This window comes from Hydractinia symbiolongicarpus, chromosome 4 (genome assembly GCF_029227915.1).
Source record: "Hydractinia symbiolongicarpus strain clone_291-10 chromosome 4, HSymV2.1, whole genome shotgun sequence".
Lineage (NCBI taxonomy): Eukaryota > Metazoa > Cnidaria > Hydrozoa > Anthoathecata > Hydractiniidae > Hydractinia > Hydractinia symbiolongicarpus.
In genome coordinates this window covers 24,568,209-24,591,808 of record NC_079878.1, presented here as the reverse complement: position 1 = coordinate 24,591,808, position 23,600 = coordinate 24,568,209, and the positions used below count along the sequence as shown (strand labels likewise).

The 23,600-nt window shown below is 36.9% G+C and overlaps 1 protein-coding gene across 1 annotated transcript; it reads right to left on the bottom strand.

The window, feature by feature from the left end:
* Positions 1-18,081: 18,081 nt before the first annotated feature.
* LOC130642368 (uncharacterized) lies at positions 18,082-20,211 on the bottom strand. Its single transcript, XM_057449453.1, has one exon. It carries the CDS (start codon positions 20,209-20,211, stop codon positions 18,082-18,084), a length of 2,130 nt encoding a protein of 709 aa, XP_057305436.1.
* Positions 20,212-23,600: the final 3,389 nt, after the last annotated feature.

The following is a 23,600-nucleotide window of genomic DNA, read 5'->3' as shown; positions in this document are numbered from 1 at the left end:
ACTGGCACAGACGGACCAAATAAAGGAACACGATCTCAATGTATGGCTCAGTGCTGTAACAACCAAAACTTCATTTAAGTGCAAAAAATGTAAAGTGAACAGTGGGACCTTGCTCTAGGACAGGATGGCATTGGTTCCATCAAAAAGCATGCAGATGGCAAGAAGCCCGAAAATAATATGGCATTGCATAATAAAACCTTGAACTTCTTCCAACCATCAACTACTAAATCAATTTTAATGAAGATATATTATCTTCCTTCTTACTCTCCGAAGATTCACACCCTGATCAAACATTTTAGTCAGGAATGTGCGACGAGGCACACATTGCTTGGGCGATGTGTTGTGTCAAGAAAGGTTTTAGTAATAATTCTGTTAATGACTTTGGAGATGTACTAAGACGTATTTGCCAAGCCGATCCTGTGGCATCAAATTTTTAAATGGGTAGATCCAAGTAAAGTCAACTGGTCAACCATTCCCAGACTTCGAGCAAATGATTCAGGATGGAATTATGAAGTCTCCGTTTATGTCGGCCCTATTCGATGAGTCTTTGAGGTACTGAAACGAGGGCGAAAACAGAGTCACTGTACGTTAAAGTTTCTTGGCCATACTGGTCGTGATGATCTGGATCCTAGATTGGATGAATTGCAGGAGACCAAAATGATTTAAATCTCCATGAATGGACAAAACACGAATTTAAATTACTCCGTGAAATACAAGAACGTGAAAGAAATAAACTGTCATCTCTCATGGACATTGGATCCAACAGTCTGCAAATTTATTATGGGCTTTTATGGGCATAAAATACACCCTACTATCCTGCAATTTTATACAACATTTTATGCAAAGAAAAAAAGCTTTTTTGTTACACCTTTAGAAAAACGTTAAAGAAGTTGATGCAGGGTGCTTCGTTATATAAAAAAATAATTACATTAGGAAATGTGCCGGGTGTGGTGGAGATTTCACACACACATGTGTGTGTGTGTCATGACAACAGAGTTAAGATTATTGAGAGAAGAGAAGGCAGCACAAGGGAAACGCAAGTAAACGAATGTTCACTACCACATAGACAGAAAGTGTTTGGGCAGAGGATTTGACACACAGAAAATATCAAATCCGATGAACGTCTTTATCTCAAAAGAACAGCTGGATAAATTTAAACAAAATGGAGTCGATTTAAGGAAATAAATGAATTTTTAACATCAAGTTTTTTTATATAGATTGTATTTATGACTGGCACAGACGGACCAAATAAAGGAACACGATCTCAATGTATGGCTCAGTGCTGTAACAACCAAAACTTCATTTAAGTGCAAAAAATGTAAAGTGAACAGTGGGACCTTGCTCTAGGACAGGATGGCATTGGTTCCATCAAAAAGCATGCAGATGGCAAGAAGCCCGAAAATAATATGGCATTGCATAATAAAACCTTGAACTTCTTCCAACCATCAACTACTAAATCAATTTTAATGAAGATATATTATCTTCCTTCTTACTCTCCGAAGATTCACACCCTGATCAAACATTTTAGTCAGGAATGTGCGACGAGGCACACATTGCTTGGGCGATGTGTTGTGTCAAGAAAGGTTTTAGTAATAATTCTGTTAATGACTTTGGAGATGTACTAAGACGTATTTGCCAAGCCGATCCTGTGGCATCAAATTTTTAAATGAGTAGATCCAAGTAAAGTCAACTGGTCAACCATTCCCAGACTTCGAGCAAATGATTCAGGATGAAATTATGAAGTCTCCGTTTATGTCGGCCCTATTCGATGAGTCTTTGAGGTACTGAAACGAGGGCGAAAACAGAGTCACTGTACGTTAAAGTTTCTTGGCCATATGGTCGTGATGATCTGGATCCTAGATTGGATGAATTGCAGGAGACCAAAATGATTTAAATCTCCATGAATGGACAAAACACGAATTTAAATTACTCCGTGAAATACAAGAACGTGAAAGAAATAAACTGTCATCTCTCATGGACATTGGATCCAACAGTCTGCAAATTTATTATGGGCTTTTATGGGCATAAAATACGCCCTACTATCCTGCAATTTTATACAACATTTTATGCAAAGAAAAAAAGCTTTTTTGTTACACCTTTAGAAAAACGTTAAAGAAGTTGATGCAGGGTGCTTCGTTATATAAAAAAATAACTACATTAGGAAATGTGCCGGGTGTGGTGGAGATTTCACACACACATGTGTGTGTGTCATGACAACAGAGTTAAGATTATTGAGAGAAGAGAAGGCAGCACAAGGGAAACGCAAGTAAACGAATGTTCACTACCACATAGACAGAAAGTGTTTGGGCAGAGGATTTGACACACAGAAAATATCAAATCCGATGAACGTCTTTATCTCAAAAGAACAGCTGGATAAATTTAAACAAAATGGAGTCGATTTAAGGAAATAAATGAATTTTTAACATCAAGTTTTTTTTATATAGATTGTATTTATGACTGGCACAGACGGACCAAATAAAGGAACACGATCTCAATGTATGGCTCAGTGCTGTAACAACTAAAACTTCATTTAAGTGCAAAAAATGTAAAGTGAACAGTGGGACCTTGCTCTAGGACAGGATGGCATTGGTTCCATCAAAAAGCATGCAGATGGCAAGAAGCCCGAAAATAATATGGCATTGCATAATAAAACCTTGAACTTCTTCCAACCATCAACTACTAAATCAATTTTAATGAAGATATATTATCTTCCTTCTTACTCTCCGAAGATTCACACCCTGATCAAACATTTTAGTCAGGAATGTGCGACGAGGCACACATTGCTTGGGCGATGTGTTGTGTCAAGAAAGGTTTTAGTAATAATTCTGTTAATGACTTTGGAGATGTACTAAGACGTATTTGCCAAGCCGATCCTGTGGCATCAAATTTTTAAATGAGTAGATCCAAGTAAAGTCAACTGGTCAACCATTCCCAGACTTCGAGCAAATGATTCAGGATGAAATTATGAAGTCTCCGTTTATGTCGGCCCTATTCGATGAGTCTTTGAGGTACTGAAACGAGGGCGAAAACAGAGTCACTGTACGTTAAAGTTTCTTGGCCATACTGGTCGTGATGATCTGGATCCTAGATTGGATGAATTGCAGGAGACCAAAATGATTTAAATCTCCATGAATGGACAAAACACGAATTTAAATTACTCCGTGAAATACAAGAACGTGAAAGAAATAAACTGTCATCTCTCATGGACATTGGATCCAACAGTCTGCAAATTTATTATGGGCTTTTATGGGCATAAAATACACCCTACTATCCTGCAATTTTATACAACATTTTATGCAAAGAAAAAAAGCTTTTTTGTTACACCTTTAGAAAAACGTTAAAGAAGTTGATGCAGGGTGCTTCGTTATATAAAAAAATAATTACATTAGGAAATGTGCCGGGTGTGGTGGAGATTTCACACACACATGTGTGTGTGTGTCATGACAACAGAGTTAAGATTATTGAGAGAAGAGAAGGCAGCACAAGGGAAACGCAAGTAAACGAATGTTCACTACCACATAGACAGAAAGTGTTTGGGCAGAGGATTTGACACACAGAAAATATCAAATCCGATGAACGTCTTTATCTCAAAAGAACAGCTGGATAAATTTAAACAAAATGGAGTCGATTTAAGGAAATAAATGAATTTTTAACATCAAGTTTTTTTATATAGATTGTATTTATGACTGGCACAGACGGACCAAATAAAGGAACACGATCTCAATGTATGGCTCAGTGCTGTAACAACCAAAACTTCATTTAAGTGCAAAAAATGTAAAGTGAACAGTGGGACCTTGCTCTAGGACAGGATGGCATTGGTTCCATCAAAAAGCATGCAGATGGCAAGAAGCCCGAAAATAATATGGCATTGCATAATAAAACCTTGAACTTCTTCCAACCATCAACTACTAAATCAATTTTAATGAAGATATATTATCTTCCTTCTTACTCTCCGAAGATTCACACCCTGATCAAACATTTTAGTCAGGAATGTGCGACGAGGCACACATTGCTTGGGCGATGTGTTGTGTCAAGAAAGGTTTTAGTAATAATTCTGTTAATGACTTTGGAGATGTACTAAGACGTATTTGCCAAGCCGATCCTGTGGCATCAAATTTTTAAATGGGTAGATCCAAGTAAAGTCAACTGGTCAACCATTCCCAGACTTCGAGCAAATGATTCAGGATGGAATTATGAAGTCTCCGTTTATGTCGGCCCTATTCGATGAGTCTTTGAGGTACTGAAACGAGGGCGAAAACAGAGTCACTGTACGTTAAAGTTTCTTGGCCATACTGGTCGTGATGATCTGGATCCTAGATTGGATGAATTGCAGGAGACCAAAATGATTTAAATCTCCATGAATGGACAAAACACGAATTTAAATTACTCCGTGAAATACAAGAACGTGAAAGAAATAAACTGTCATCTCTCATGGACATTGGATCCAACAGTCTGCAAATTTATTATGGGCTTTTATGGGCATAAAATACACCCTACTATCCTGCAATTTTATACAACATTTTATGCAAAGAAAAAAAGCTTTTTTGTTACACCTTTAGAAAAACGTTAAAGAAGTTGATGCAGGGTGCTTCGTTATATAAAAAAATAATTACATTAGGAAATGTGCCGGGTGTGGTGGAGATTTCACACACACATGTGTGTGTGTGTCATGACAACAGAGTTAAGATTATTGAGAGAAGAGAAGGCAGCACAAGGGAAACGCAAGTAAACGAATGTTCACTACCACATAGACAGAAAGTGTTTGGGCAGAGGATTTGACACACAGAAAATATCAAATCCGATGAACGTCTTTATCTCAAAAGAACAGCTGGATAAATTTAAACAAAATGGAGTCGATTTAAGGAAATAAATGAATTTTTAACATCAAGTTTTTTTATATAGATTGTATTTATGACTGGCACAGACGGACCAAATAAAGGAACACGATCTCAATGTATGGCTCAGTGCTGTAACAACCAAAACTTCATTTAAGTGCAAAAAATGTAAAGTGAACAGTGGGACCTTGCTCTAGGACAGGATGGCATTGGTTCCATCAAAAAGCATGCAGATGGCAAGAAGCCCGAAAATAATATGGCATTGCATAATAAAACCTTGAACTTCTTCCAACCATCAACTACTAAATCAATTTTAATGAAGATATATTATCTTCCTTCTTACTCTCCGAAGATTCACACCCTGATCAAACATTTTAGGTAAACCATTAATTTTTTCATTATCTATTTTTCAGGAATGTGCGTCGAGGCACACATTGCTTGGGCGATGTGTTGTGTCAAGAAAGGTTTTAGTAATAATTCTGTTAATGACTTTGGAGATGTACTAAGACGTATTTGCCAAGCCGATCCTGTGGCGAGGTGAGGAATCTGCTCTTCCTGTTAGAGAATCTGTTAATGGTACATGATTGCGTTCCAAAACTCCTCAACAATATCAAATTGCAATTAATACTGGTAAAGAGATAACTTTTTTTGGAATGGAAAGGCAACAAACAAGTAACATTTTCTTTTCCTCCCGACGTTGTGGATGCTATGAATTTCCTCTGGGATTTTGCTGTAAGAAAAGACTTATGGTATGGCCGAGGAAAGTGAATACGTATTTGCGTCCACAAAAAGAAGCGATAATCATGCATTAGAGGTTAGCACTCGCTTATGGCATGTTCCAAAAAAGCTTATCTAACTGATGAAGGGAACGGGACTATGAATCGTCATCATGTGTAAATGTTAATTGGATCTTTTGGGTTTAGAGAGGCAAAGCAGCAGTTGGCTTAGTGGTAATGTAAATCGAAATATAAATAAGTTCCCCAAGACAGCTTCAATCAACAGGTCGTTATTTAAAGTTATTCTATAAGGGTTTAGACAGTAAATTAAGTGATACGAACTGCAGTAACTGCCATTCACCTGCACTTTTTGTTCCTAATAGCGGTAATACCAAAGTAAAAACACCCTACTAACAAGAAAACGCCTGACGTGTTTGCCTGTCGTACAAACTCATCCAAAGTACAGTCACTTAAAAGAATGTTCGCTACGTCTACTTCTGTGAGACAGTACACATTGAGAACAGCTCGTCTCGCTTTTTTAGCAATCACGTTTTTATAAGTACATACTTTTAAGCTACACTCACATGTACGAATTATGTAAGAGAAATTTTATTCATTCTCTAACGTTACAAAAAACTTAACGTAACGTTACATCATTTAACTGTTAAGCTTTTACGCCAGGTTTTTTTGGTACACCAAAATTTGATTACATAGCCTAATTGCCTACAACATAAACGAGAATTCAATTTATAATCAATTCCCCGTGCCCTCTATACGATAAATGCGCAATGCATTCTGGTAGTTGTAGTCAAAAGCAAATTAGCAAAAGTTTGCTCGCATAGCGTAGTTTGTTTACATCTGTTAAATACGCAAACTACTATGGGGATAATATAATCTCCAACATTTAAAAATATAATTTTGCTATAGAAATAACAGAAAAAGATTTAACGCCATTATACTGTGATACCATTTTTAAATAAGCAGTATCACCATGGACAGAGAGATTACCAACGAGGAATATTCCTCCTATGATATCGAAGAAAAGGTGCAAGGACAGATTAAAGATTGTTCACAAAATTTGGAGCTTCTCCCACCTTTAAGTCACGAAAAAATACATGGCTATATGGTTTTAGGAGACAGCTCTGACAAGAAGGAGAGAGGAGCTATAAAACATAAAATTGCTGGCTATTAACTATTTAAAGATGGTTATGTCAAGAAAGTTAGGGTAAAGCCAAACATAAAGGCTGAGAAATTATCCTTCATTGTGAAAAGTTTTGTGGTTACTTCAATGAGGAAAGATAGATACACTGTTTACGTACATTTGTGTGAAGCACCTGGAGACATTCTTTATGCCAAATGTAATTGCAAAGCTGGTGCAAGCGGATGCTGCAAACATGTTGCACCAACTTGTGGAATTTAAGCAGTTAAATATCATTGTCATTCCAGATGATAAAACTTGTACTGATAAATTGCAGCAATGGCATATTCCTGGTGGAGCAGAAACGAGGCAATAAAATTTTCAGAACTGAAATTCAAAAAAGCTAACATAACGAAAGATCTGTTGTCGACACGAAAAAGACGTATTGTGTGTGGTAAAAGAGATTATTGTGCATCCCCAATTTTTAGACACGAGCCTTCACAAGAAAAATTAAAAAACTAAGCGATAATTTATTTGTTTTGGGTTAAGGTGTTGTTTTTGCCAATTTATTGGAAAGTAATAATTATATTCGATCTTCCTTCTATGAAACGTCAATTATGACATATGATAATTTGGAGGTAGACCAAATAGAAATCAGACAAGTTGTCAGTGGAGTGGTAGAGTCATTAAATGGTTCTTTAGAACTTAATTTGCTTAAGTCTGATGATCAAGATTTTGTTACACGCAAACTTCAGATGTCACATGCAGATGTTGCTCAAATTGAGTCTACCTGGTATGACGAAAGAGAAAAGAGATTAACTTCTTCAAATTTTGGTTATGTTATCAATAGACGTAAAAACATATACCCTAAATCAATAGTACAAAAATGTTTTCCTGAAAACTTAGGTAAAATAAAGTCAACTGCTTGTGAGTGGGGCAAGAACAACGAATCCGAAGTATTGTTATTGTATGAGATACAATTTAAAGCTTAAGTTGAAAAGTGTGGCTTTATTGTTAATCCGAAATGGCTATGGCTGGTGCAAGTACTGATGGCATTTTTAAAAGTGGCGATTCAGTGAAGGCGATAGAGGTTAAGTGTCCCTATTCAAAAATTAACATGTCAATACTTGAAGCTTGTGGGGATAAAAAAATTCTTTCTCCAACTCGACAATGTACAGCCAAAGCTTAAGAAAAATCATGCACATTACTTTCAGTGTCAAGGCGTTTTAGCCATTACATAGCTAGAAGAGATTGACTTTATTGTTTATACTGTGAAAGACATGCACATTGACACCATATCATTTGATAAAGCCTTGTGGGAATCAGAAATGTTACCCGAGCTTACAGATTTTTACTTTAAGTTTTTGAAAGATAAAATAACTATATAATTTTGCTAAGATATATATACTTATAAAAGTAGTGTATATACACAAGTTTTTGACTCATCTTTGTCTGGTACTAGTTGTGGCTAGGTAACTACAAATTACCCAAATTTTGTTCAAATCAGGTGCCATTGATAATTGAAACACTGATTGTAATATTTTGTAATTTTTTACCCTTTCGATTGCTCGTTCAACATAAACCCTCACAGATGCTATTCGTTGTTATAAGTTTCCTCTTCCATACTGAGTTGTGTTTTTCCTCTCATAAATGGCGGAATATTTAGAGAAACGCCAACTGGTAAATCATTGTCTAACTGGAAGCCACAGTCAGCCATAACAGAATCTCCTGGTTCTAACAAGCTATAAATACCACTATCAGCTGTGACTTTCTGTCGGAAATGCGCCCAACATATAAATCTGAAACAAATGTAACAGCCCCATTTGGTGCTATTCCAATTAAACCTTTTGCTGTATTGTGGTGTTTGTAGTTTGAAAATGTAGCAGATTGGCTTCTATACGAAGTTGGCATTTCGATAAATATTTCAGTACAGTCTAAAATTAGTCTAGTGCTTGGGTAGAGTTCTTTGAAACACTTCGGCATTGTTTCAACAACTTTAATTTTTGTAGCCCATATTGGCAGCATACGTAATTGTGAGTACAGGAAGTCTATCCATGTTATTAATATACGACTGATGTGACTTGTTGATATGTTAAATCGCACACTCATGTCTTCGATAGGAAATCCACATCGCAATCGACATAATGTTAAAAAAATTCTTCTTCAACAGATAAAGTTCTTGGATGCCCTTTTTTTATAAATTCTGGTGATATGATTTTTTCCACATTTGTATTTGACCCCCAATATATTAGTGAATTAGCACCAGGTTTTAAATAATCGAGTAGAAATGATAATTCAGAGTTTCTTTTAGAGATGTTGTAGCACAGGGGAACACAACATGTGAAGCCACCTCCTTTACTTGATTTTGGTGATTGTAAACCATTTTTGTAAGTTGTGCACGATACATTGCATACAGGAGGCTCGACTGGTGATACAAAATTAGGAGAATGAAATGAGTTTTCAAAAAAACTGTTGTTTTCTGCCGGTGTAATAAAGTTTTTATCTGATTTTTCTGCCACTGTGAACTCTATGTTCCGCCATATTGTTTATGTTGGCTACAACTACCAGAATGCATTGCGCATTTGTCGCACAGAGGGAACGGGGAATTAAGATTACCTGGAAATTTTGATCAGGAATCTTGGCAGAGATGTTATTAAAACGAATGCACCAGGCATTTTCACAATTTCGTAATTCTGATGCAGGCTATTTCATTCTTCTTTAACAGTGTTGGTGCTACTTTTTTACGACGGCAACGACTTCTTTATATTAATGGAAGAAGCGTTGCAGTCAAAAGTTGACGCCTAAATGCTGCTGCAATAATGAAAAATAATAACTGTAGGTTCATGTGGACAAAAATGCGCGTAAGTTAACATTACCTTTACGATGTTTTGCCATTTTTTTTAACATGAGTTTGCAATTTTTTCAAATTGTTTTCCATATAAAAACACTTTTTGAATGGCGGAGAGAATAGAAGATATGTCGCAACAACTGATAATCACGGTTCTGATAAATGTTGACAATCAAAAGAATCGAATGAAAGCGATAAAGCCGATAAAAAGCGAGGCAGAAGCGATCCAATTACAAATTACATCGCGTAAGTATTCTTAAAATTAGCAAATAGCTTACTTTAACAATTAAGTTTTAATTTACGACTCATAGGGATCCTTTAAAACATTATGTGTAAAGTTCAGCTCATTGTTATTCTTTTATTCTACACTCTGTTTTTTACCTTGACGCAGACAAAAGTTGAAAAAGATCTGAACGTATTTTAGAATATGTCCAACTTGGACCTATAACTATTCTCTGAGAAAATCTTAACTATTCTCTGAGAAAATCTTAAAGACAAAAAAACAATCCTTCAATCACAAACAATACGACACAAGACAGAGCTAACAACATAAACGGGCTGGTTACAGAACAAACACAAATAGAAAAAACTTATATCACAAAAATATACAACATAAAAAAGGATTAAATAAAAACCCTCCTGTGCGCCAAACTTGTGACTCTGGCTGTAGCTTTCCACATGTGTTACAGGGCCCCAAAAATCAGCCTTACACAGGAGGTTGTCATGGCAGGACCAGCCTGTACATATTTTGACTAAGGACAGCAGGGTTGTCAAGCCTGAAGACCAAGTTAGTAAACTTGGACACCTTACTGAACTCGGGTAATAAGTGGGGTCGTTACACCCAAAGACAAGCTGAAAGCAAACCCCCTTGCTAAGCTTCTTTTAAGTTTACCAGAGAAGAGTGAACTGAACTCTTTACCCTCTGGGTATTGACGGTAAACTGGTTCGAATGCACTAGCTGGGGTAATACAAAACCGTCCGGATTTACCTTTTCCTCCCACATGACCCTGAAAGTACAGGTTTTATAAACGTAATGATAAATGTTAAAGAAAGAAAGAAAAGGGGATCAACAGCAAGCGTAACGAAGAAAACAGAGTCATGAGAACTTACCTACTACTGGGAACCAGCTCAAGGCTTAAAACAAACAAAAATTATGTTATTTACGTTAGGTATGAAATTGGATTGTATGTACTGCTAAATTGGAAGTATTAACGGGGAACTACACGCAAAAATCATTTTTGATATATTGTTACTACTACTATAAGAAAACGAATACAACTAGTTTTACATTTCATATGACTTTTAAGTGCAAAGAATACGAACCTTATCACCCCAAAATACTGCTAAAAACCCCGACCCCCAATTTCGTAAAAAAAGACTGGGACGAGAGTGATGTGTGCGGGAAACGAAAGTTTATGCAGCGGCTGGTTTATTAAATAACAAATTTATAAATCATTTACAGTTTTGATCAAATATATCTTATTTAGCTACTAGCAATTCTTTATTTTATGCTAAATATGCCAAGTTGCTCAGCTTTCGGTTGTACAAGTCACTCCACGTTTAACAAAGAGTTTAGTTTTCATAAGTTACCTTCATAAATTTAAACAACAAACTTCATAAAAAATGGTTGCAAGCGAATAAAAGAGAAGGAACTTTACCAAAAATTTCTTGTTTTTACGTCTGCTCAAAACACTTCACTGACGATTGTTTCCAGAGGGATATGATGGTAAGACAAAGTTTATCCGGATTTCTTGAATGCAAAATATAAAGTTTTCTTTGCATTTGCATATACTCACTGGTCATCAAATCCATACTATTCTATAATTTACGTTCACTTTTATTTTACTAATATTATTTTAACTCGTTTGTTCCCTTTTTCCGTTTTTAAATTTAATATTTAAAAGTTAAATTTTCGTCCTGCTCGCCACTTATGATTATCTTTTTACACAACTCATAAGCAGAGTTTTGTATTTTAGTTTTGCGCGAATAAAAATCTAACTTCTGACAGAGCGGGTACACATATTACTTTGCTAGAGTGAGCTAATGGGTGAAGTGATGCCATCTGCAACTCAAAGAAGCCTCTTATTAGTGAAAGTACAATCCCCTTAGCGCGTCAAGAACAAGGAACACAATACAACATATTCATTTCCTCCACATGTTTTTGTAGAAAAGAAAACTCAGAAAGTAATCTCTTCAATTCTTCATTTCATGCAGATAGTGTCATGGAAAGCGTTTGTGATGATACATCGGACGAAGAAACAGATCAAAAGATAAAAAACCCTGAAACTACGGGAAATCAAATATCCGAGAGATAACACAGCTTGATTTGATAGCCGATGGAGAATGCAATTCGCCTGGTTAAATGTAAAAAATGGAACCTATACGCTAATGGATATGTGTTTCAGTGAAATTTCAGCTTTTCATCTCGTTCACGTAGGACAGCTTTTCAAGTTTTAAATTCTGCTCACATGGAAAAGGAAGGCCTGATGACAAAGCTAGTCTTAAAATTCGCAGTTTAACAACAGATAGACACATGCAAATCTTGATCTAGTACATCAATTTGACATTTGGCATGCGAGTAAAAATATTTTAAAAAAGCTCGTGAAAAACAGTTCGAAAAAAACAACCTGTGACCTTGGATTAAGGCAATCGTCAATTCTTTTTGGTGGTTCTGTGCTTCATGTGGTGGTAACGTAGTCATTTTAAAAGAAAAATGGCTGAGTGTCTTGGATTCCATTTAGAATACACAAAATTGGGAAGGGAATTAATACTACATCAAATGCGATCATCCAGAACTTAGTAAAGACGAGCAGCGCTTAAAGAAATGGCTCACACGTGAATTATTATCACACAAAACCTTGAAGAAAGTTGTGCGCGATAAAGCGCTTATCCGGGATTTAAATCAACTCACCAAGTTCCATCACACTGGAAGTTTGGAGGTGTACCAAATTTTATATAACAAATATCTCAGTTACGCTGAAATAGTGCTTACTCACAATTAACTGTGCTGGATCATAAATCACGTGTACTTTCTGGTCAGGCAAATTTAAATATAGTAAATATACTACAATGACACTGATGCCTTTATTCTCAGTGCATATCCTTTTCATTGGGACATAGATACTAATCTTTTTTTCGTCGGTTTTTGATATTTCGTTATTTGCACAATGGAATAACTCCACAGGCTCATATTCTATACTATTTATTGCTCCCAAAGCTATTTTTAATACTGGTTTGTAGAGACACCCAGTTTGAATTCCACATTTTCTGTTATACACTTCTTTCCTAGCGAGGAAAATTGTCGTTTTTAACCCCTGAATTGTTTCCAATTTAATATGCAAACTTTCCAAGGTGAGTTTCATAACACAAAAGAGTAAAAAAATGACAGGCTACTGTTCTCCTTCATCGATACAATTTCATTTTTTAACTTTTATAAAATTATAACTTGTTATCAACTGGGAGAGGGGCAATGCATCAAATGTGTGTGAAATGTCAAAGTTTTCTTACGAAGACTGTTTGTTTGTTCATTTGAGAAATATTGTTGGTTTGTTGTATTTTTTTAAGAATAAGAAGATTTATTTTTGGTATATACTTTTAGGATTTACTATGTACAATTGGTTTTATTGTGTTCATAATTTACTTTCAAATATTTCTTCTGGGCCTTTGCAGTGTGGAAAACTCTGGCATATATTCGCTATCGCTTGAATGAACAATATAATAAATCGTAGTTGACAATATACCAAAAAATAATTTTTGCGTGTGGTTCCCCCTTTAATCATTTGGAATACCTTGAAATATTCTTTATATATTAAAAGTGAGTTTTACTATGAGTTTGCTGCTGCGTCCTTTCTTTAACAGCTTCTTCTTCTAGTTTCCCAACTCTTTACTGTTTTTTTCATAAATACCTTTACTATACTGCAGATGATTTGGTTCTCATAGCAGAGTCGATGGAAAAATTAGTTGAAAAGTTTGAGAAGTAGAAGAAAGGACTAGAAGAGAAAGGACTAGAACAGAAAGGGCAAACGGTGAACACAGCAAAGTCTAAAGTCATGATTAGTAGCATTGCAGCATAGCCAAAAGAAAAAGAGATCTGGGTACCCAGGCCGTTTATTTATGTTTGTTTTGTTTTACGGCGCAATGATGAATTTATTGAGGTGGCTGGAGCAACCAGATACGTATTTTGAACAAGATGATTGAAGCGGACGCTTTTATTTATGGTGATGGCTTCAACGCTATTCTTGAAGCTATCGAAGACAACCTTTTAGAGGAATATAAAGAACTCCTGTAACAGATGTTGTTAATAAGGTTGTTGCTGATTCCATAGAAGAGGGTTTTAAATGCGATCAGTGTGAAAAAATATGCAAGACATCAATAGGTTTAACCAGACACAAAAATAACAAGCATGGCCCTACTTCTGTGGCTGAACCTCATCACCAAGAGCCTGAAAAAAAATTACACCCCCTATACTTGAAGAAATACATCGGAGAATGTGCTTCCAAGCTAGCTCTAGATAAGTGCTATAGTGAAGAAACGAGAAAGCGGTTCTTGATGTTTCAAAAGCCAACACTAGATGATGCTAGATACACCTTTGAATTTATTAAAGATGTTGTAGCCAGTTCTAAAAACAATAGCGAAAAAGTTTTTGCCTCTTTTTACAAATGTGTTTCCGAGAATATTGTTTCAAAAAAAATTATCGAAAAGAGCATCAGTTATCCTAGGATCTGAGTTAGCGAACTATGGAGACAGAGAAAATAATTTACAAAGAGGTGGCAAGCCAAGGAATTTACATTTTTTACAATTTTTTACAAGGAATTAATTAAAAAAAAAATCTAAAAAAATAAAAAGGACAAAACACATTTGAAAAGATGAACAGAACTTTAACCAAGGGCAGGTAGGTTTCGACCCATATTTCTGAACCTAAGTACCCTGGATGTCTGGGTCACCTCGAAGAGGTCCGCGGACGGTCATCAGCAGAAACTAGACATCCCTACCTTCCTAAAGTAAACTTTTACCACTTTTTGTTAAAGTGTGCTATTCTTTGTTTTTAACTCAGGTAATAAGTGGAGTCGTTACTCTCCGAAGACAAGATCATGTGTGATCAAACCCCCCTGCTAATTTTTTTTTTTTTTACTGGGGTAATAAGTGGAGTCGTCACTCTCCAAAGACAAGACTGAGTGTAGTCAAGTCCCCTTGCTGACTCATTCTGGTTAAAATATTCTTACCTCAGCTCTTCTAAAAAGAAAACATATGACTCGTGACTGTTAATAAGGCGGTCATCACAGAAAATTACTGCTCTATCGTTGCAATGTATCCACCTGTGAACCATTTGGTCGAAGGCTATGGTTGTGTAGTGACTATTATTTAAGTTGCCGCAATGGTTTGTAATAGCCCTTAATTGAAAATTTTTACGAAATTTCACTTCTCCATCTACGGTAAAAGGTATGGAAAGGGTATCAGGGTAAGCAGTAATACGAGAGGCAATTTTTGACACAAGGCCGTTGGCACTGGCAAAACGTTTTAGCTGTAAAATGAGATGGGAACCGCACGACACTACCTCTTTTTCAACTAGAGCAGTTTGATGAGCGTTGCAAACATGCCAGAAGTAGGCATTGGGGTCTGACAACTCCTCGCTTTCAAAGAAATTATCTAAGGAAGATTGTAACGTCGGGTGCAGAGAAAGTTGGATGCATGGTGCTATAACTTCTGAGGAGCTGGTAATATGACCTGAATTGCAAGTGGTTGATGTCTTGATGCCAATACTAAATAGACTTCCAAGAAATGGAAAGTCTAATGAAAGACCAGGTAGGAGATATTTAAGAACCTCGGGGACGTCGTGTTGAGCAAAGATATTAAATGCCCTTCCCTTCGCAGCTGATATATGATGTATCATAGCAAGCAAAAAATGGGAGGGATCAACTGGACTTATAGAAACAGCCAAACTTTGAAGAACACCTACAAATGCTTGGCTTAACTTTGAGGTTGTTTTGCTGACAGAAATGGCTTCTTTAACTTTTGGAATGTTATAAAAACATTGTAAGATTGAGTTTGCATAACATGTGTTTCCCAAGTTTTTTAGACCGCTATTCCTAAAATCAGGGTTAGATGGCAATGCGACTGTTTTTGGAAGACCTTGTAGCTTTTCGGGTTTTTTGATTAAAAAAAATTTTGTGTGACTTGCGGAAGATTTCTCAGGGGTTTTTGATTTCTTACATTCCATATTTGTAACAGAAGAAACTTCAGGAATGATTGGGGCCTTTTCAGGCTCAACCCAAGTGGTAGGATTTCGAGACATCCAGATGTAAAAAGAAGCACTCATGGAGGTAAAAGTTAGGGATTTTAATAGGGAACGTAAAGGCTTGTTAGGGAAACCAAGGCGACGAAAACAGGTCCTTACTGATTCTGAACAGAAACCCCTTGCACCGATCTCAATGGCAAAGAAATGCACGATCCATTCATTGTTTTTCATAGCATAACAAAGTGAAGAATATTTGCTAAGCTTTCGTTTGTGCCAATATTCCATGTTCTCTTCACATGGACAAGTCAGTTCTGACATAATTACAGTTTTGGAAGAACTGGATATTAATAACATGTCTGGGCGTAGTTGTGTTATTGCAATGTATGGATTGATGATTTTGAGATAACAAGACAGCAAGCTGTGATGATGGAACTGGTCTAACGACCCTTGAAGTTAAAATTGTAGAGGTTACACCCTCTGAAGATCAAAACGCAATGCAAGATCTCCCTTTTTGCAAGGATAATCTGTAGATTCAAGGTAATTGAACCAAACAACCCTCTCTACACAATACAATACGTACAACTAACGGTCGGTACACAAAAACTGACGACATGAAAACAGAAGACAGACATAACGACAACAACACAACAAAGAATTTACTATAAAAATAAATAAATAAATATAAAACTATAAATATGAGTAGACAACCACCCGAGCGCCAGGACTTGTGAACCTGGCAGTAGCTTTCCACATGTGTTACGGGATCCCAACACTCAGCCTTACACGGGTAGTTGTCGCTTTGGACCAGCCATTTGCTTCGGACCAGCCGTAAGTCAGGACCAGCCTGAAGACAGTGGAGTAATGAACGTGGATGTAAAGTCACGGAAACAAGAAAGATAGAAATGAAAACCCCTTATATAGCTTCTTCGTAACATCAGGTATAGCAGGATCGTTAACCCTGTAGACTAAGTGAGCCAACTCAGCCTCCCTATAGAACTGGGGTTATAAGTGGGGTCGTTACACCCAAAGACAAGGCAATTGCCAAGCCCCCTTGCTAAGCTTCTTATAATTGCTTTCTAGGAAAGCGGCGAGTGAGCGAACTCGTGAATAACGGTAAACTGTATGTAAAACACACAGCAGGGGTAATTTCAAACCGCTAGGAAAAAGAGATCCCTTCCCCTTTTGATATAATGTACTCCCGTTTTAGATCGAATTCACACTATTTAAATTTTGAGAAAAACTAGCACATACACTGTGGAGTTATCTAGATCAGATGGCTTGACACTAATCACTGCCCTATCATCACATTTTAACCATGTATTAACACCCTGATCTCTTATGAAAGCCCAGTAGTGACCAGCCGCCAGTGTGCCTGAATGATTAATAGTGGCGGTTAATTTATATTGGTTTGTGAATGATAAATCCTCCGCAGGATGGGAATAAACTTTTAGGGTGTCGTGACCTTGGGCGAGGCAAGAAACAAATTTGAATGAATGGACATACTTTCCACCCTACTGGAAGACAAGAGGCATGAATTACAAGATATTGTTGAAGTTACTTTGTTGGTAATAATATTGTTAGCGATAACTGATAGCCCTGTCAACTCGTTTAATACATGAGGTAGAATCTCAGGAACATCCTGCTGTGTGTTAATATTGAATGGGTTGTTCCTAGCATTGGACATCTTACGTTGTAACGCTCGGAGAAAGGCGGAAGGGTCTACAACTGAGGTGGATTTAGACAACAGAGACATATTCAGCAAGACGGACTTGGCCAGGGGGCAACAAAAGAGGACTCCGATGCACTTTGTGACCAAATTGCAGGAGTTACAGATAATGCTTGCAGGATAGAATTAGCATAGCATGTATTCCCTTTATTAATCAGACCAGCATGAGATGGTTTTGCTGGAGTGCTGTTGGTAGGCGGTTCTGGGTCCGGGTGTGGGTGACTTTTATCCACAGTTGGCCTTCGTTGTTGATGCTGTTGTTGTTGCTGCGGGCTTGTAACCTTTGGCAATAGAGGGCTAGGCACAGATGTTGAGCCTGGCACAAGATTGCAGCTGCCCTGGTTCCACGTAATTGAGTTCCTGGCTAGCCAAATGCAGAAGGATGCTTTCATACAAATGTCGCCTAATTTCCGGACGGCTTGGAAAGCTTCTTTGTTTGGGAAACCCAATCTTTTTAAACAAATTGCAACTGACCGAGAACAATATCCACGTGCACCCACTTCGATCGCGAACAGATTTACGTGCCATCCATTATGCTCGATGATATTTATCAAAGGGTGTATTTAGAGAGCTTTTTGGAGTGCTAGGTTTCCATGTTTTCCTCACAAGGGCATGTAAGTTCAATTAAAATAACACGTTCACTGTTGTTGGAATACAGGACAAGATCTGGTCTAAGCAATGTTATGGCAATATGACCAGGAAAAGCAAGTTCACCATTTAAATCTGAAAGAAATAACCAGTCAGTGGCAAGATGCAAAAGGCCTACCGGTTTTGATTTTTTGCTAGATGAGTGACTACCTGCTTTAACAAATTTTACATTATTTAGGTGCTTTACAGGAGAGGAAATAGATTTGGAAAACGTGGTGATCAACTGTGAAAGTTCGCGCAAGACAGAGTCGTGACGAAACGTAAATCTACCCTGTGTTACAGCCGTTTTGCAGGCCCCTAAAATGTGAGCTGTAGTGCAGACTTGTTTTCCACACAAGAAACAGAAGGATTCGGTACATATACGCCAACACCTTAAATTACTCGGAGAAGGAAGAACATCATAGGTGGAGCTTAAACAGAACGACAACAGGTTTGGTGGCATGGCAAGCAAGGACTTCCAGGAGAGGTCGTTCTTAATGTAGTTGTCCCATCTGGTCCAACTTCCTTGTACCTGTAGTTGCAAAGCTCTGCTTATATCCTTTTCACCATCAATTTCTTTTGCAGTCACCGATACTAATTTCCTGTAAGAATGAGACTGTCTAAGAGAAGTTCCCTTATGTTTAGGACAGAGACCTAAACCGCCCTTACCGAAATGGGGTAAACCCATAATTTCTTTAATCTTTAATTCTGCTTCAGCAATTCTGACTGAATTGGACACGCTCCATCTACCGGCCTTTAATGTTGGTACAGCTGCCGAAACCAATGGATCTTTAGAATCCCTTAGCAGCAAGTGTCGACTGATCTTAGCGGACTTGAGTATGGAAGTTAGGCTTTTTATCGGTAGAGAGCAAGGTGAGCTGGAAGCATAAAGACATAAATTAGTGGTAGAATGGTGAAGATTGAGCCATTTCCTTATAAATACTGACACCTTCCGTTCAAGGGTGCCGACACAAGACATTGAGACTTCGTATATCAGCAGTGGCCACTGAATGCGCGGGATTAATAGATGTTGTAAAATCCACAGCTTCTGAGGGCCTTTATAAAACGACTTGTCAATAATAGAGACCCCTGCAGATAACTTCTCATCAAGTTCGTCAATAGCCTTCCTATCGGAGATAGAACAATCCATAATACAGCCTAGAAATCGCACAGGCATGGAATGGATAGAAGGAATGTAGGAAGAGAAGTCTGTGGGGTCAGCAGGCTTTTGGAGAGCAAAAGGAGTTGAATTGAGGGACTTACCTTTTATGATCACGATGCTGCGTGATTTGTTGGCACGAAAATCCATGCCAGCCCATTTTAGTGCTGCAGTACACCTGGACAAAAGCGTTTGGGTACCAGACACTGATGAAGACATGAGGTTGATATCGTCCATAAAGGCTCTAATCAAGGGGAGTGACACTTTGCTTGATGTGATAAACCTGGCAGCGGAAGCCAGTAATGTATACTCAAGAATAATATTGATGCTTGCAAGAAAAAGGATATTGGATAGTGTACAGCCTGCAAAAATTCCCCACGAATGTTTATGCCAATTACTTGGTGCAAGGGGAGAGAATGATTTGCTGTAGATGCCAATGTAATAATTTCTAATAAAAGAAATCCACTGTGGAGGAACACCATAGCGCTTAAGGGCAAAAAAGATAAGTCGGTGAGGAATTGAAGGGTAAGCACTTGCTATATCCAGCCAGATGGTAGCTAGATCCGACTTAGAAGAGCGGGCATCTTTGAGTGCTGACCAAACCATCGACATGTGTTCCCAGCAGCCTGGAACCTTTTCCATACTTCCCTTCTGAACAGATGTATTGATAAATTTGTTATTTGTTATCATATGAGTTTCTAAACGCCTTGATATAAGGCTGAAAAGAAGCTTACCTTCGACATTTAGAAGTGCAATTGGTCGAAAGTCTTTTATGTTTGACTCCATAGGAGTTTTGGTTTTTGGAATATAAATTTCACGAGCATTACGCCATTGAACAGGGACGACACAATTTTTTATACAAGATTTAAAAACATGAGGTTTTAGTTGATTATGGACAGTAACATTTTTTCCATAGTTGAATCCCATTTAGGCCAAGAGTCTAGCACCACGTATTGACAGTAAAGAAATGGTATCAAATCTCATGAATAATGCAAGAATTTATGCAATTACAACAAATTAAAAAATGCTTCAACTGAAGAAGTTAGTAAAGAGATAGATTACTGGAACATCTTATCATGTTGTATATTCGTGTTCGTGTATATTCACTTGTGAAGGATAAATGTCAACGGCACAATCAAAGGCTAAAAAATCACGGTCGTTGCGAACTGAAGTAAAAAAAGCATCAAGCACTTTGGATCACGCACATTAATTAGTCTTGAACAACAGACTATAAACTTGTTAAAACAGCTATTTTTATAGCTACAAAATTATAAAAAACATTATTTTGGAAAGAACGAGAAGTACACGGAAATATTCAACCTTTAAAAGTAAGTATTTTTGTATGGAACTTACAGAAAATAATTTCATACACATTCAGTTTTTTGTGTGCTGCAAAATACTACCTTCAGAATAATGCTGGATAAATATTTGCCCATTAGGACCCAAAAATTGATGTGGAACTTATATTTGTGAATACTGGCCCACAGAATATTATTTAATCCAGCAATTATAGTACATCTTTTTACAGTACATAATTTTCTAATCATACTCACCATCAGAACCATAAAAACAGATTAAGGTGAAGCCAGTAATGTTTTTTAAGGTGTGTGCCTATAAAAATAACCGTTTTTTTTTTGCGTGCTGCTTCTTCTTTGATTTGTTGATGACTCGGTGGTTAATCATTTTCTTTATTATTTCTTTTTTTACGACATGGCATAGACTCAACATCAATTTTGGCAAATGCTTCGTTGTCAATACAAGTCTGAATATTTTTTGTATACGAATCGTGTTATAGTTGTATCCAAAATCTCTAACAGTAGGATTGACTTTTCTATGCCTATTGATCGTCGTCTTCCGAAATAGTTTTCCAGCGGATCTTGGCAAAAACGCTCTGTAAGAACATATGGTACACCATGTGACAATAGATATTTAATAAGCTCGATCGATCAATATGTTGTGATCTTAATACCTTCATATGTTTGCTATGAGATGAACATGTTAGATTTGGCATTATCAGTGAAATTTCCAGGTCTTGTGGCAATTGAGTCCTTCCAATCTGAAAAATATTTTAGAAATGTTTCAAGTAGACATGTAAAGTGCTCGTCATCTTGTGATTCGAATGGTTTTAGAAACGATTTTGCTTTAGTGATGCCTTCTTTTGTGTTTCTGATGTTCAAACAATCAAAGAACTTGTCACCACCATCATACAAAACATGGCAGTAGCTTTCGCTTCTGGTGGTCCATATGTTTGAAGTGCATGAAAAACTGATTCACTTGACACCTGTGCAGCTAGTTGGACATTCATCACAGAAAAGGGTGTGAGTTTAATATGGTTATTTGTGATTTTGGGAACAAGGTGGAGACCACAGTCCAAATCATCAAAAAAAAGCTATGATATGTGATTCCATGTCAGATATTAACCCATTGTTCCACATACTTCTTCTGCATCTTCCAGCCATTGAATAAGCTAAGCAGTTTCTGGCAGTTTTAATCAGATGTGGTGGGACGGATAAGAAGTAAAATGTCTTTTCAGTTGCCATCAAATTAAGTGTACGATAGGTTACACCAACGTCTCCATTAAGATCTTCCACTCTTGTCATATCAAAATGCATCCGATACATACTGCGGTTTGGAGAAGCGCCATCACTTGTAACAGAGACCACTTTAATCCCACAATTATCCTCCAATATGCCAACAGCTTTCCTAAATAATGTCAATAACTGAACAGACGTAGCATTTGTGGTTGCAAAGTTGGCAAGGGAGAATTTTAAGGGGTTAACAATACTTCGAAGTAAAAAGACCAGCATGTCTGATGCAATGTCATCAGATTTTTGAAGGGATGCCAAAGTATGTTCCATATCACCTAAGTCCACATATCCAATTAAGTCACCCGTGTGCTGCTTATCCCCATCCATTAACACAATACCATATCCTTCTATGTCTGAAAAATTCTCCACTATTTTCTTATAATTCTAAGATGATATCTTTATTAAATCCTTGCTGTGGTCGTATACATTTTTTATAGTCCCTTAATCGGCAACAACTGGGCAAAACAACGAAACCAGCTTTTGTTTTCTCGCCATAACGAATTTCATCATAAAACGAAGGCAATTTTGTGGCTAAACCCAAACAATACCGGATAATCATAGACTGATATCTAACCGCTGTCTTTGATGAAGAAAGATATTTTTGTTGTTCACTCCAAAAGAATTGCATAAATTCAGGCATCTTTTCATAATCTGCATTTGACATGATATTCATCATATCTTTGCTCAAACTATCATCAACAGGCACTGCCTTTTGTACGATTTCTTACATCATCTTTAATTTGTCAGCTTTTAAATGTTTGTTCTTAATTCTATAACTTTGAAGTTTCAAATTTATACAATCAGCAGATGTTAAAGAAACAGGAGCTTTATCATGAGCCGGGTTGGATAAATTGTCTTGTTTTTTTTGAAGACTAAGTTTTTCCTAGATTCAGCTTTCAAACACGGTTCACATTTGTCTCTAGTGTTAATAATTGGCAGGAAGGTGGTCGATCCAATTTCGTTTGAGAAAGAGGATTTGGTAATATGTCTATTGTTGGGTTAAATTTTTTAGGTGCAGTATGTTCAATGCAACTACCAGAAAATGATCTTGGCAAACCAGAACAAACAAAGAAACCCGAAATGTATCTAATCAAATTAGAAATTGTAATATTTTTAACTGAGTGGCCATAGATATTATAAATTTGATGTTGTTTAGGAAGACTCTATAGTAGCACACGGAAATTAAACTGAAGACTTGTATCAACATAAATCTCCAATAAAATTGAACACTGTTCTCTGAAAAATTATATTGCCACTCGCCAAGTCTGAGATTTTGAATACGGGAAGAAAATTCAGAAAATGATTGATAACATTCAAAATATTCAGGTGTTTTAACTTCTGGAGAAGGATTTCAAGCTCTCCTTAATAAAGTTTACTGTGATGATTCCCTTGGTTTTGTTATCGTTGAAGAAGAAGGAATGCTTGTGATGGGTAAATTTAGGCAAGGTAATTCACCAGGATTTAATATAACTCTGCTCTCATGACGATAATATTAATTTTCATTAAAGTGCCGTTGACAAATGAAGATCCTTTTATTTGCTATTCTGTCACAAAGTGCTTTATCAACCACACGATCTTTGGTGACAATAGCTAGGAATCAAACGTAATATCACTAGTTGGGACTTTAAAAATAGCTATTCCCTTGTACTTAGCTCTTCGTGATACTGTCCAAATATTGAAAAATTATCTCCAGGCATATCAATAAAAAAGTCAAATTAAATTCTTTGT

What these genes read in the sequence shown, in the direction of transcription:
- LOC130642368 (XM_057449453.1), bottom strand. Translation starts at nt 20,211, where the DNA reads ATGGGATTCAACTATGGAAAAAATGTTACTGTCCATAATCAACTAAAA.